The sequence below is a fragment of the Peromyscus leucopus genome, chromosome 3 (genome assembly GCF_004664715.2).
Source record: "Peromyscus leucopus breed LL Stock chromosome 3, UCI_PerLeu_2.1, whole genome shotgun sequence".
Classification (NCBI taxonomy): Eukaryota; Metazoa; Chordata; class Mammalia; order Rodentia; family Cricetidae; genus Peromyscus; species Peromyscus leucopus.
In genome coordinates, this window is record NC_051065.1 from 85,300,452 (window position 1) to 85,317,156 (window position 16,705).

At 37.2% G+C, this 16,705-nt stretch overlaps 2 gene segments (V, D, J or C); one reads left to right on the plus strand and one right to left on the minus strand.

Moving 5' to 3' along the window:
• Window positions 1-1,240: 1,240 nt before the first annotated feature.
• LOC119087713 lies at window positions 1,241-7,774 on the plus strand. The segment is given in 3 exon segments: window positions 1,241-1,355; window positions 1,751-2,166; window positions 7,694-7,774. Coding segments are annotated over 3 exon segments (546 nt in total).
• A 683-nt stretch (window positions 7,775-8,457) lies between these two features.
• Window positions 8,458-9,055, minus strand: LOC114687508. The segment is given in 2 exon segments: window positions 8,458-8,834; window positions 8,945-9,055. Coding segments are annotated over 2 exon segments (426 nt in total).
• Window positions 9,056-16,705: the final 7,650 nt, after the last annotated feature.

Here is a 16,705-nt window from a genome sequence, read left to right on the forward strand (position 1 = left end):
CAATGAAATCAAATATACCCCACATTTTAAACCATTCACACATTTATGTGAGACTTGTGAGGGATTTATGAAGTCAATAAGTTATCCAGAGCATGAGAATGACTACAATTTTGAACAACTCTCATAAGTAAATGGCTGTGTTTAAAAAAAAACATATTTTTAAATGTTCATATGAGAATTGCTTTTCTGGGCATATTATAGGCTTCATGAAGAGGGACTTTTCCTAAATGATGAACATGACAATCACTTGGACTAAAGTATAGAACCCATTAAGCAGAACACACCAATCTGATACAGATATCTTTTTAAAATATAAACCATCTTTAGTACTGCTGAGCCATCAATCAAGCCCTAGAGAGGTTTTTCTACTCTCAAAATATGGGACTGAAATCAGTTCACTGAGAGACCTGGCGAGAGGTCTCAACAAATAAAAGTTACTGCCATTAAGGAAAACAACTTGATATTTTTCCTGAACCCATATGATAGGAGAGGACTGACTCCCACGTGCTGTCCTCTGCCCTCCACTTGTGTGCCATAGAATGAACATGTCTACACACATATATACAAATATATAATAAATAAATAAATAAATAAATGTAAAAATGTAATTTCACTAATACAATTGCTAAATGAAGAGTTATATGTATATTTAATTAATATAAAACAAATGAATTGAAATTCACCTGTGAAATTAGCTACAAACACCAGACTCATCCCCCATTCCAATGTTTCTTTAAACTGTATTTCCAACAGCAATTATTTTTAAGATTTAGTATTTTTATATTTTTCATGATAAACACTTAAGATATGCCTTCCTGATTTGTTTATTTATTTTTGTGCTCCCACAGAGAAAATTCAGTAATCCACAAAAAGACAGCTCCTAATTTCTACATTTAACACTCATATGAGGATAGATATTTCTCTGTAAAGTTGATGTAAGAGGAGTAAAAGCATAGTTATTTTACTCATAGAGAATGATTGCATGCATCTCTTCATTATTACTCCTTTCAGGGTTTCTGTAATACAGCACTTATTAAGTATTTAATGTCATCAAGATTGACAGTTTTCAGCATTTTCCATCAAGCACCACATTGCATTTTACTATTGTCACCTCTGACATAGAAGATATTTATATGGTTTTTGAAAACATGAAAATCCTGCATGACTCTTCTCTCTATCTATAGTGCATCACTGACCCATCCTTTGCATATTGCTCCCTAGGGAGGACACACCCTGGCTTCTCTGGGATAAAACTCAGTCATCATCTTGCAGTGACTTACCAGTCTCCTCAGGCTTCCTCCTCAAAATGAAGTTGCCTGTTTGGTTGTTGGTGCTGCTGGTGTTCAGGATTCCTGGTGAGGACAGATGGAAGTGAGAAAGGAGGATGTGTAGGGAGGATGAGCCCTGGGTTCTACTGATGATGACATGTGTTCTGTCCATGTGTGAGATGGGTCTATCTTCCAGGATGGGGCCTATGGAGTTTATATCTGTTAGAGGGAGATTTCAGAGAACCTGGGCTATCATGAAGATTATGACACAGATGGAATGGAATGGTCTAAGTTATGCTTAGGCTTTAATTAAGTCATCCTTATAGCTGTCAATTCACTTAGTTTGTCAAAAAAAAGAATTTTGTGTATAAAGAATTGTATGTAAAAATAAACATCTCAGTTGAAATAAAGATCAAAAAGAATCCACAAAAATTGTTCTTGAAGTGTGTTCTTAACTTTGTACTTCTCTGTTTTTATTTCAGCTTCCAGAGGGGATGTTGTGATGACCCAAACTCCAACCTCCTTGCTTGTCAGCCTTGGAGAACAAGCCTCTATCACCTGCCGGTCTAGTCAGAGCCTTGTACATAGTAGTGGGAATACCTATTTGAATTGGTACCTGCAGAGGCCAGGCCAATCTATACAGTCCCTGATCTACAGGGTTTCCAACCATTTTACTGGGGTCTCAGACAGAATCAGTGGCAGTGGGTCAGTCACAGATTTCACACTCAAGATCAGCAGAGTAGAGTCTGAATATTTGGGAGTTTATTACTGCATGCAGAGATCACATGTTCCTCCCACAATGATGCAGACCCTAACAAAAACATACTTAGTCGGCATGGTCCAGATGTCAGATGTGTTACATATCTCTGAGACAACGAGAGGTGCTGGCGAAATCCAGGTAATTGGTTGCAGCTGAGGGCCTTAGAGCATAAATGCCTTGGTTATTGACACTTCACTCGCCATGCCTTTCAGGCTTCATCAACACAATAACAATGATATTGCATCTGCCCCAGGAGAATGGTGAACAGATGCCCTCTCAGCAGGAGCAATGATCTGGTAAACCTGAGTGAAAACACATTCTGATCCAAGAGTCCTTTTCTGCCTGTGTCACTAAAAATTAGCCAGTATGAAGTCAGGAAACTGAGACTTAATCTTTGTTAAACTTTCTCCTCTACTACACATTTGCTTCATTTGGCACATTTTATGCTTTTGACTTCAATTCCATTTTATTGATATAGATATTTAACATTTTGTTTTATATTATCCTAAAGTGTGTTCATTGGCTCCCTAGGTTTAGAGTATATTTTACTCATGATGTGTTTCTTTTCTGATGAGCAAATGGTTCTTTTCATCTCCATCTAGCTGAATTTACTATTTTGACTCCATGTTTTCTTCCAAATTACATGGACAATTACCAATGAGTAGGAACATATCCATGCTGGTATTTTCTGGCTGTTTTGAATATTTTCCTTCCTCTGTTCCTATTTACTTATAGTTTGGTATTTTTATGCATTGATAATGTTTTAATCTGTTTCTTCTATATTTGTGTAAACTAAATGAATTTACAGCAAGATATTAGTGGAAAAGTATCAAGCCATGGACATGTGACTGGCTTTGTAATACCAGACACTCATTCTCTGCAACGTATCTCCATATTAGGAGAAAAGGACAGCTTTAAAGATTTCTACATATTGTTACTATTTAGCCTTTTATTTTTACTATGTAACTTTATGAGGATCCTTGATTGTGGAAAATACTATCTACTGTCAAGTCTCCTCAGCAGCAGTACTTCTAGGAGTGAACTTCCAAGTCACACTTATTATTCTACACTTGTCCTGCAATTTAGATAATGGACTAAACCTCTCCAATTAAATGTTTTTATATATATAAAAATATAAAGTTTGCTATGGTCATGGTGTACAAGGTGTGAGATACCTACTCATCACTTTGAATAATTGTACAATATTTACAATATTATATATACATATAATATTATCCATATAATATATATATATATATATATATATATGTATGTATATAATGTCCCTTCATCAGGAAACCAAGAGTATATTCACATACAATATTTCAACAATCTAGTGGTTGTGACATAGAGATCTGAGCTCTGCTCTGTTTTCAAAAAATGAAGAACTAGTCAATATAAGGTATAGACTTACTTGATTTAGTTCCATTATTCCCATTAAATGTTTCTTCAGAGGTCTCCAATCCTTTCATCTGTGGGTCTTCAGGTCCCTGTTCACGTGCTACTTATGAATTTTCTCCTATAAAAACAGGAGGAGAACTTGGGTTGAAAGGAGCTGAAAAGTTTGAGGGTGACTACAGCCTACTGCTGTAGACAGCTTTTTTTCAGTTTCAACTTATTTTTATATAGGATTGCAACAAAAATGGCAGTGATTCAAGGAAGGGTGCGTTCAGAAAAACATGATAGAAAAACAAGGTCAGAAAATATGTGAATAAATGTTAATGAGCACATACTGAATATTAACAGATCAGTCCTTCCCCAGAACTTACTGAGGACAAATTAATTTAAGTATAATTGCCTGGAATATAATATAGATTATATCTCAGGGAAGAATGACAGCAAGCCAGAAGACCACATCCAGATTCAGGGTACACTCTGGACAGATTCTATGTTGTATGCTCTCATGAATTCCCTCTTCAAGACTCAGCATATATTTCACCAAACTTGGTTCTTTTGTTATGTTCTAACAAAGAGAAATTGAGTGAAAATTAATATGAGGCATGGTAGGGAAAGAGTGGCAAAATTGGAGCATGAAGCAGTAGGTGGATAAAACACTGGAGCCAGGCCTGGGGAACACAGTATCTGTTGTGGCCCTGCAGGAATATGCAGTGAGAAATTCAGCTGTCATTAAAATGTCAACCCACAAGGACCAAGGGTTCTGATTGGCAATTTAATCCAAGAACACAAGGCATATTAGATTTGTTGCTTTTTGAATGATTTGGCTGTTTTCTGCTATAGATTTATTGTGTGAAGCCATAAGGTTTTCCTGTCTATTTCAACTTTGGTATTTATTGTAATAGCCTTAGTGATGAGGATCATTTATTGGGCATAATTTCCCCTATACATTGATATATATGATGACTGTCACAGTTATGTGAGAAAGCAGTCACACTGTCAAAACCTCTATTTCCCACAACCAGATCTTTGTCCCCTTTTCCAACATCAAATCTTAGATATCTGCCTTCCTCCAATTATCTTTATTGGCAGGCATTTGGTCAGTGTATTATCCATGCAAAAGTATCTTATGTGAGACATTCTCAGACATCTGAGATAGATAGACATAGAATTACAAGATGTCTGAATTTGTAGATTCAGATATATAGGGAACAAGCATGCCCTGAGCTCACCCTGCCAATAGATAGGCTAATTTTGCTCTAACAAGTCCTTAACTCTTCACACATATTTTCACCTTTGTTTATTGATTTGTTTGTTAACTAGTCATACTAAGGAATGTAGTATTACACACTAATTTCCCTCTCCCCATCTTAGACTTCCCTATTGATTTAAGGTCTCTCTCCCTTTAAGAGTTCACTGGGGCTTTTAAAAGTCACTCACAGCTTGAGTTGAAAGAAAGCCTGATAGGTATTGCCATGTGAAGTTATCTATCTGCCTTTATGATGGTGAAAAATGTCAAGCCTTGTGACCTTGCATTAGCCAGAGAATTGCTGATTGTATGTGTATAAAACTGGAAACTTTGGAGACTGAGGTCAGAACAAAAAGAGCAGCAGATCAATAATAAGATTCAGAACAATAAAGAAATATGGATGGAAAGAAGATGGTGTGAGCAGATTCATTACTTCACCCTCATATATTAGTTTTCCCTCACTTATTGTAGAGTCTCTTTGAACCCTAAAGGGAGACTTTAAGCACATAAAAGTCTTTACTAATTATCCTTGTTTTTCTTCTTGCTGGACAGGGAAGAAGAACAAGAGAAGAGGGAAGAAAGTTAGCACTCAAGGTATGTGAGAGCAGGATAAGGGTGTAAGTCACAAGAAGAAGGCATAGCAGGAGAGATACAATGTAAGAAACCTCAGCCCATTTTCATCTGTGCTGGAGAAAAGTTCTCACCTTATGGTGGTTGTTTTTGTTGAGCTTCTATTCCATACCAAGTATTACAGAAAATGGAGCAAAGAAAACAATATGTCAACAACAACAAAAAAAGAGCCTGTGAGTTTCTTTGCAGTTCTGAGACTATGCTGTGGTGGATGACTCTGTTCCAATGGGACATAGCAAGAAAGCATGTAATGAACCTGGAGTTATTCAAAACACCATGCTGTTCTCAGGACTCATGATTAACATTTAACTTTTTTGTAGAAAAATGTGCATGACATTTCTAGTCTAGGAAACTAGGATGGGCTAGTTATTGAGGTGAGTCAGTTCTGCAGCTGTTGCCAGCCATGACAAAGCTGTTGATGGTTTTCATATGCCATAGCCCAGTCCTCAGCCATGAGGACTTCTTCAAAGGCTGGTCACACACTGAGAGCTGTCAGTTGCAGTCAGGAAACAGACATGAGGCCCTCAAGCTGTTTCTTGGGTTCCTTCAGTTCTGCTTCTCTTAAAAAAGGAAAACAACATAAAGTTACTTATGAATTATTGTAAGGGATGTATGGTAGCTCAAGTAATTTCTCATTTAACAGAAAAATTCTCCTCTATCCTGTGGTTATTTGATTTGTATCTTTAATGTCTGTTTTCAGATGTGATATCCAGATAGCCCAGACTCCACCCTTCTTATCTGAAAATTGGGAAGAAAAAGGTACCATTGCTTGCTGGTCAGCATAGTATCAGTAGAAAACGGGAAAATCTCCTAAGCTCCTGCTCTATAGTGCATCAACATTGGAAGATTTGTTCCATTGAGATACAGTGGCAGTGGACTGATTTCTACCTTCATCATTATGAGCCTGGAGCCTGAAGGTGTTCCAACTTATTACTGTCAGCACTATTGGAGTTTTTCTCCCACAGTGGTGCAAGCCAGAAAATAAGCCTCTCAGAGACATAGGAGTGGAAAACTGGGTGGCTGCCACAGTTCCTGGACTGCTCTAGCATATATCTACATCGACTGAGAATATTTTCAGATGCAACCTGAGTTTAGAGTATATTGTCAGGTTTAAGTAGAAACAGCATTTCAACTTTGTGTCATTCTCTTCTGCTCCAGTAGCACAGAAATAAGTAAGCTGCTCACCATTTTATAAGCACATAGGTCCATGTGTAATAGACATCTGCATTGCATGATTAGTTGGGCTTATACAGAAAAATGAAAGCAATTTACATATAAAAAGGTACTTAAACACGGAAATTTGGAGTCTATATTATATACATTAACTGTCTTATGTAAGATGATATCAGTCAGCAAAGTTGCTTCTGTATGTAAAGTAGATTCTGATTGTTCCCTAGAATTTCAGGCTCTCTTGTCAATAAAAACAAAAAGGAGCTGAACATATTCCCATAGTCCAATGGGTGATAATGGTGACTCTACAGTCCTCATACCTGTCCCTGCATCTGCATGTAGTTGCTGGTTGATACTACATTCTCATATTTTGATTCTCAATTTTTATTACAAGGCTGCTAATTGAGCAATACTATGGAAAATCACATTTGAAAATCAAATTGTTAGCTAAAATAGTTCATAAATCAATAGCTTTTAATCTATATAAACAGGCAGCTAATTAGAAATAAAAATTAGCTCTTTGCCTTCTTTATTGAGTACCAACTCATTTGCATATTAGAGAAATGGAAAGATTTAAAAGACTGCCATGCAATCAATGTCTTTCCTCCTTTTCTTCTCACTATGTGACTTAATAAGGAGCTTTGAATTGTTAAAAAAAATATCTACTGTCAACTCTCCCCATTATCAATACTTCCAATATTGTATTTCTCCATTTTCTATAATGTCCTCAATTACAGCCCTGTCAAACAACTTTAAAGTCTTAATAATCTGCATACAGATCTGTGGGCTGATGTAGCTGGAAGTTTGCCTGTGTCCCAGCTGTCTCACTGTCAGGACAAACCTCTCCTAATCACATCCCACAAGTAAACACACAGAGGCTCATATTAATTATAACTGCTTGGCCATTTGCTCAGGCTAATTACTGACTTGCTCTTACACTTAAATTAACCCATAATTCCTATATATGTTTAGCCACATGGCTTGGTAGCTTTTCTCAGTTCTGCCTTGTCATCTTGCCTCCTCTGTGTCTGGCTGGTGACTCCTGACTCTTCTTTTCCTTTTCCCAGCATTCCTTTAGTCTGTTTGCTGCACCTATACTTCCTGCCTGGCTACTGGCCAATCAAACCAGTACAAAACCATTATTAAACCAGTGTACAAAAGCATTATCCCACAGCAGGCTGATTGGGAAGTAGATTGAAAATCACCCATGTTCTGTTTCAGGGAACAAGCAGCATCAACAAACCAAACTTAGGTTTCCTGGACAAATCTGGAGAGAGCATGGTGTGGATCAATGCAATGTGAATGAACAGTAAGAAATCTCTACTTCTAATATCAGCTTCCTTGAAATAATAGACTCCTTGAGTTTGTGACCTTGCATTGCCATGATAAAAATACCTGATAAAAACAATTTCAAAAGCACAAATTTATTTTGGCTCAGCTTTTTAGAGTTTTCAGGCCATAAATAGAGGGAAGGGTATTTGGAGTCACTGCATTAATACCATAATGTGTCTGAAAGTAAGAACTCGGTTTGAAATAGCCAGAGATAATATACACCCAAGCGTCTGTCCCCATATAATTACCTCCTACAGCTTGGGCACATACAACTAATAATTCTGGAACCCACCATAATCATATCCAAAACTGGTACTAGGTATTTCAAATGCAAGCTTTAGGAAGTATAGCATGTCACAAACCATGAGGTACTGTTTATTTACATAGTTGTTACCTGAATTAAAATAGTTTTTTTGGAGGTATCCTTAGAGGTGTCTCGTTGCTGTATGAATTGCAAGGATGGCAGAGCTATGATGACTCAAACATAAACGTAACTGCTTTTAAAAAAATGTGAGATATTTTGTCCTGTCTGTGCTCTTGGATCTGAGAGGAGAGGTAAGAGCAAAGGAGCCACAATGAGAGTTCTCTGCACTGGCTCAGTGACCTTCAAAGCCCAGGAGCATCTTATAACAAAATATTAGCAGGTGCAGGCACTAAGAGGAACAGCTGAGGCAGCTCAGTCTTACTTCACTGCACTCCTGGGAGGTTTGTGTTATGACTTGTATCACTGTGAGAGGGTTACTTTGACCCTGTTGACAATAATAAGTGGCAATGTCTTCAGGCTGCAGGTTGCTGATTGTGAGAGAATAATCTGTCCCAGACCCACTGCCACTGAACCTCGATGGGACTCCTGTGTGCAAGTTGGATGTCTTATAGATTAAGGGTTTAGGAGCATTCCCTGGTTTCTGCTGGTACCAGGCTAACCAACTGTTAATGTTCTGGCTGGCATGGCAAGTGATGGTGATTCTGTCTCCAAGAGATGCAGACAGAGTAGGTGGAGACTGGGTCATCTGGATATCACATCTCACACCTGTGGTTGAAATACACAACAAACATTTGGCATTAAACATTTTATGACATAACTTCCATAAAAAGTCAGGCAGCACTCACCATACTATTCTCCATGTCTGTCTTCCTTACCTGAAAAACAGAGCAGCAACAGCCCCAGGATCTCACCAAGGACCCGCATGTTGATGCTATATCTTCACTGAGAATGACTTCTGCACATGGAGTCAACACCTTCTGAAGAAATCCTTATAGTAGTGTGCTGGCCTCTGACCACATGCAAATCATCAAGGGTATGTGGGACTGGAGCCACCTACAGGATTGGCTGGGCTCATCTCAGGAACTCAGCATAAGCACAAGAGTACTCAGATATTTATGACAGAGAGGAACAAAACAGACCTGCTTTCAGATAACATGTTTCTTTCTGTGGGTCAAAGAATAGTTTCCATGTAGGAATATGTAGTTGTTGTGTAGCTTTTATCATTCCTTGTTCCTCTTCATGCTTGTTTTTGGGTACATTCCCATTAAGGATGGTGACTGACTTTCTAAAATAATCCCAGAAATTTATAGAAGTCTTGTACATCCGTATGTATTTAAAAAAGAAAATTCTAAACTTTATCATAAGAATTTTTCAGAAAAATAGCATTGCACATCAAAATTAGCCATAAACAAAGTCTATACAAGTAAGTGAACTTCTACAGAGTTAGAATGGAAGTAAGTGGAGCTTTGCATTAGATTTTACACATTCAAATGTTTTTTTATGTACATAGCCATTACCCAAAGCAAAAAGTAGAGAGAGAAACCCTGTCTCAAAAAACCAAAAAAAAAAGTCTATTAAAGAATTAGAAAAACAAGTAGCTTTATATCCTCTTTCATGAGTAGTATCTATTTTACTCATTTCATCTTTGATCTGGTACTGCTCTTGAAGCGAACATAAAAAGCACTTAAAACCCCAAAATAAGCAATCTTGTGTTCTTCCATTCATCAGTGCTGTACCAAGTTACTTTAATCAAAGCCATCCAATATTGAGAATCTTCTCGGTTCCCGGAGCTCCCTTCCTAGCTCAATGTCCATTGTAAATACTTCATGATATTCTTTAGATGCTTCAGTGTACTAGCCCTATCTTTCTGTCTTCTCTTCACATAACCCATGCTTTTCAAAACTGGAGATCAACACCCTAAGAAATGCTCATTTGACTCATTAAAGTTCTATGTTCTCTGCCATATGTTACCGTCACCAAATCTGCCCCACCTCCAAGGAGAATACAATTTTCCATGGCTATATTTAGGTCAGTGGAGAGCAGGTAAGGAGAAGGGAAAAGCACATAGGCATGAATGTGATAGATGTACATTTGGGAGATGCAGCTAGAGTAGAGACACTAAGATGTGCCCAAACTGGTGTTATGATATTGAATGTTCAAGATAAATGACCAAGATATTTGCCATGAGGACAGGATTCTCATGCACAGAAGTCCCATGAAAGAAGCATCTTCAATGTAATTAGCATCCAAAGCTCTTTCTGTTTGTTTACCCTACAGGCCCCTTAGCTTAGTTACTTTTCCTGTTGCTGTGATAAAATACCCTCACAAAAGTAATGTAAGATTTTTTTCTGGCTCACAGTTCAAGAATACATGTTAAGGCCTGGAAAGATAGCTCCTGGGATAAGAGCACTGGCTGCTTTTCTAGAGGAAATATATTTAATTCTCTGCACTAATGGGGAGGCCTTCAACACTCTAAAATGCAGCACTAATGGACTTGATGCCTTTTTCTCAAATTCTAGTGTATCAGACACACATAAGGTACAAACACATGTAAGCAAAAGCATCTGAACACATAAAATAATACATTTTTTAAAAAGAACAAATTTCATGATGGCATGGAAGCCATATCTGCAAGAGAGTACAGAACTTTATCAAAACAAGTCTGCACTGAGGACACAGAAAACAATGAGAGATGTTAACTTTCAGTTGCTTATATCCATTTTTTACAACCCAGGATGTCCTGCCTAAGAAATATCCTCACACACAATTAAACTGGGGAAGAAGGAATCATAAAGCCCTACCCTGTTGTTAAAATTTAATAGGTCTCATAATAAAAAATCCTGAGCCACATATTAGGGTAAAAGCTGAAAGATCACAGAAGCAGAGCAAGCCATAGTCAACACCACAACTTTTATTTTTATCTCTTTTTAAAAGAAAGCAGACAAAAAACTGAAAGAGAAACAAAGAAAAGAACAATGCAACACACACACACACACACACACACACACACACACACACACTCACTCACTCACACAAAGAATGGATACAGGCAAAAGACCAGTAAGTCAAAAAAGCCTAAACAAAGCCTTTATAAGACAAAAAATTTTGCAAAATGGAAACATTCCTGTAGATGTAATTCTAAATTGTCATATTAAATGAGAATCACAGAGCCAAATGTAGAGTTAAAAGCTCAGAGATCGAGCAACAGACAAGAGCTAAGACTACCTTCTTACCCCTCACTGTTGCTGTCATCCTTCCCCTGTGTAAGAGACCTTCTCTTGTGTAACCCATCTTTTTATTGCCTTTCTGTTTTGCTTTCTCATTAGTTCTAAACCCAACCACATGACTTCCTCATCACTGCCGGTCTATACAGACCTCCAGGTCTCTATGGTTGGTACTTGGATTAAAGGTGTGTGTCACCATGCTGGCTGTGTCCTTTACCACACAGACTCTGCCAGTCATGTGATCCGATTAAAGGCATGGGCTACCACTGCCAGACATTTGCTAAATGGCTTGCTATTAGCTCTGACCCCCAGGCAATTTTATTTATTAATGTACAAATAAAATCACATTTCAGCACACACAAAAAATAACCATATGTTCCTGTTCATGAATGCACTGGCTGACCAAGCACATGCTTCTGCAACCTGTCCTAGTAATCTGGAATTGGGCTGTGATGCTTTCATTTGCTGTTGACACAACAGTCTATCTTCAGTTAGTGGCCAGTAGTGCATTAGCGTATTCTCACTCACTAGTGCCTCTCATTGGGCAATTCTTTATGAAACCAGATTTTAAAAAATAATAGATTATTGATCAACATTAGTCCAGAAGTCAAAAACAACTTCTACATAACAGGCACCTTATTTGAAATTCAAATTAGGTGTCTGACTTCTTAAAATGTTGAGCAGTGAGATAGATATTTCCATATTAAGATAGGACAGTTTAAATATTTCTACATATTAAATCAGTTTAAGCTTTTGTGTTTGCTATGTGACTTTATTAGGATCATCAAATGTTGATAATGCTACCTACTGTCAAGTCCCCTCATCACCAGTACCTCCAGCAGTATACTTTCAAGATACACCAATTCTTCTACACTTTCCTCAATTTCAGGTCCTTGCTATTTGACATTGAAAGTCCAAAGAGAAGGATTCAACACCAACAACTATCTGAAATATCACAGGTTGTAACACTTTTTAGATCTGATGTTTATTCTTTCAAAATGTTGGTGAAAATACCATTCTTGGAAATTAAAGATTTCTCACTGCAATCATTTGGGCAAGACATAATTCAACCATCCAGATTTTACTGAATATTTTTTACTAATTACTTTGTCCTATGTTAATCCAATAAAACTATAGAAGATATAATTAGCATTGTAGTGTTTGGTTTAGTTTTCACATCTGCTTCACAATTTGTGTATTGTTCCCAATGTATCTTTTGTACCCAGGTATATCATCACTTATGCCTCCTTTGCAAGTCATCATATCTGTACACACAGAATGAACCATAATAACCAGATACCTTACCCCTGGTCTTATCAGGCTCCTTTTATATGCAATAGTCTGCATACTTTCCTTGATTTCAGATACTGTTGTTTTTTAATACTACATACAACTTATCTATCCTATGCTCCTAACATTGGACTTGTTTTTGACTCAATATTAAGTTTAGCTAATGTATATTGAATAAGGTGTATCAATGCTAAAGCTGTGTAGTGGTACTATGTATTCTAGCCATGATATACATAATGTTGTATTGCAATTACAGCACCTGTGATTAACAACACAGAACCCTCAAAATATTTGGCCTGTTAAAAGATTACCGGGAAAGAAAAAAAAGTTGTGGGAATTAACTTTCATCAAAGATTCCAGTTATTTTCTCCATTCCCCTTTTACCTTTCAATACTGAACATATTCTTGCCACAGGAATATGTATTTTGTATGGCATTTAGAATATTGAATGAATTGAGGACTTTAGTGTTGCAGCTGTTATGAAATATCAGCCACACTCAAGTGGATATTTTCAGTGAATCACACATGTAAACTCCTAAGCCATCTTCCTGTCAGTAATACCTATAAATCTCTTAACTTTCCCATCCAGATATAGATAGCATTGATTCTTTGTTCAGTTTTTGTTCTGTCTGGTACGAACAGACATTCTGTGCATCTGCCCAGAGAAACCCCAGAGAAAGACTCCAAAGTACTGTCAGGCATTCCTAGTCCCAATATTGGTGAAGTAACACCAAGACATCAAAATATTATCCACATTATTCTCCTCTGAGACCTCTCACCTTGGTGTATAAAACATCTTTCTATATTCTTTAATGTTCTTTCCCATTATATGTCTGGTTACTAATATTCTCTTCATAAAAGAATATAAAGTGATACTCATATTCATATAAGAATCACCAAAATGACAATAACAGAATTATTTCTTCAAACACCCTATGTCCAAACAGAGTCAGAACCTAAGGTGCTGGCATGTTTTTTCTCAACAGAGGGCTCATGACTTCAGGTGACCTAATCACTTTGAGATGTTCACTTTGATTCTTGGTTAAGGTGTAAGATGGTGTCTAGTGAATTACACTGCTACACAGTTACCTTTCTCCTTTATATAAATGAAGATTTATATAAAAGTCATTGATAATTTATTGATTCTCTTAATATCTAAAATATTAATCTAAATCAAATACTCCTACTTTATTCCATTAGTAAACCATGCTAATTATTGTGTGGTCCAAACTCATCAGGTTTGACCAACTGATGTCTCATCAAATTGTCTTCCATTTCTGATCATCTGATCTCCTCATGCTTGAAGAAATTCTTAGTTGAAAATTCTAGATTTGAAATTGACATTCATCCAACAATGAGTGGTTTGTTTTCAATTTAGAAATTTTGGGTGCTTTGGATGACTATACAAGTATTCCTTCCATGTTATGAGAAATTATATATCTAAGCGACTCTGTTCACAGAAATCCACACAGAGACACATGTTCCTATTTCTCATTAAAAGGTTATGAGTTTAAATGTTAAATATCTCTTATATTTTTGGTTGTGAGCTTAGCCTTTAACGTCTGAGCCATCTGGGTTTATATGAGCAAGAATTACTGAAACCAAGGTTGGATAAAGCACAGGGACAAATAGCCAAACGAATGGAAACACATGAAATATGAACCAAAGGCTGAGGGGCCCCCAACTGGATCAGGCCCTCTGAATAGGTGAGACAGTTGATTGGCTTGATCTGTTTGGGAGGCATCTAGGCAGTGGTACCGGGTCCTGTGCTCATTGCATGAGTTGGTTGTTTGAAACCTGGGGCTTATGCAGGTACGCTTGGCTCAGCCTAGGAGGAGGGGACTGGACCTGCCTGGACTGAGTCTACCAGGTTGATCTCAGTCTTCGGGGAGGCATTACCCTGGAGGAGGTGGGAATGGGGGGTGGGCTGGGGGGAAGGGAGGGGGCAGGAGGGGGGAGAACAAGGGAATCCATGGCTGATATGTAGAACTGAATGGTATTGTAAAATAAAATAAAAGGAAAAATAAAATAAAATGTAAAAGCTAAAAAAAATAAAATAAATAAATGATAAATATGTCAATTTACAAATATAGTCTGATAACTTAGAAGGATTGCCTGTGATATCATCAAAATGATTTTGCAATGGTCACAGAATAGGCCATTGTTTCTCTTTTTATTAAAGTTGTATCACATTTTTCCATTTATTTGGGGAAAAGGATGTGCCATGGTGCACATGTGAAAGTCCAAAGACAATTTGTGGGAAGTTGATTCTCTCCTACCATGTCAATACCCAGGGTTGAAAGCAAGTTCTTAAGTTTGCCAACCAATGCCTATATACTCTGGGCTATCCCATAGGCTCAATTGTTACCCATTAAAATATAAAATATAAAAAATTATTTATCATACACATGAAAATATGTTTCTTCAATGTGTTTACCACTGGGAGATCTAAAATTATCTGAAGTTGCAGGTCTTTTTAAAAGCCCAGAACTAAATAGATTCCTTGTTTTGAGTATGTCAATGTCTATATTAATTTCTGAAATTTAGTAATGTTTTTCAAGGTTTATTAGTATGGAAGAAGATTAGCTATGTAATACCTGAAGGCCTCAACAAAAATCTTTCTATGTTTCTTCAACTCTAGCAGCCTGACATACAGTGAACATGCCACAGGATCTGTCTAGAGTCTCTTAGGCTACTTCTTCTTACAGTGAAGGAAGGAGAGTAAAGACATGCTGTCTGCTCTAAGTTGCACTCCCTGGCAAGATGTTTCTGACCATAGGATGGAACATGCCTGGGGCTGTGAGTTAAAAGACCCTGAGTTTAGCCTGTTCTACACAATTCTATGCTCAGGAAGTGTGACTGCTGCTCACTGCATGACCCTGCATGTACCATTACATGTTGTATTCCTCACTTTCAGTGTGAGAGGACACCATCCAAGTCTAGCTATCAGCTTCTTTGTCCATCTCCTGGAGAATACTGGTTTTCTGTTAATGTAAAGCTAGGTACAGGGAAGGTATATGGATGGGATCTAGATACAATCAGGATCCAGAATTGAGTCCTTTGATTCTTATACATATGCTTTGGTTTTCAGTGTGCTAGCTAGAAATAACTGTCAGAGAAGTACAACAAACTGTACCTTCAAAAAGTACTCTATGAATCCTGGTGACTCCAGATAAATGATGCTTGACTATTGGTGGTGAGATGGGCATTGTAGCTTATTCATTAATCTCAGTGATAATTATTGGGGTGCAAAATATCAGTACATTTTGATTGCAACTGTCCTTGATCAGGCTTGAGGTGAATGCACACCATGCCTCCTCACCAAACTCACCTGGAATAACCTAGAAGCATTTAAGCTGCAGTTCTAGCCATTGTCTTTGGAAGCTTACAGTCTAAAGGGTATATAATTTCATGTTTATTTCCTACTAAATTTGTTCCATTTTGGCCAGGCATTTTATACCTACTGATTACGCTGTTTTCAAAGAAAGTTTTATGCTTGAAGGATTCAGAGTAACACAGCAGCTATAGCCTAATAATTTGAGGGTACTTTTAGTATTACTTCTTGCCACTTTTACTCTTTGATAGCTATAAAAATTAAAAAAAATTACATGACAGGGCACATCGTCCAAGAAATGAAACTTGAAAAATATCATTTACTATTTACCAAAGACCTATTTAGATGGTTAACCATAAAGTGTGTCTTTTTACAAGTTTTAATTAAGTAGAAATTATTTTTCCTGGAAAATAAAACAAAAGAATCATCTTAACATATAGATTATGCAATAAGGTTCTAATCTGTTTGTAATTAAGCAGCAATTCTTTTATCTGGAACACAAAGTCAAAGCATTCTCTGACAATTCACTATGTGCCTTGATGTCTACAGTACACACAGTAGAATCAGTGTTCCCCAGCCTGTTGCCACAAATCAGAAAGCTTTGAGTCTACATATATTCCAGCCTGCTTGTTTCATTGAGCTGTATCTTGAGATTACATTCTCCTTTAGGGAAGAATGGCTCAGCTCTAATCATCAGAAATTGTTCACAGAGAAACAACTTCACCCTCAAAAGAATTATACATCCTCAGTCTTCCACTAGAAATATCATGTATAAAAATAAATTTGGC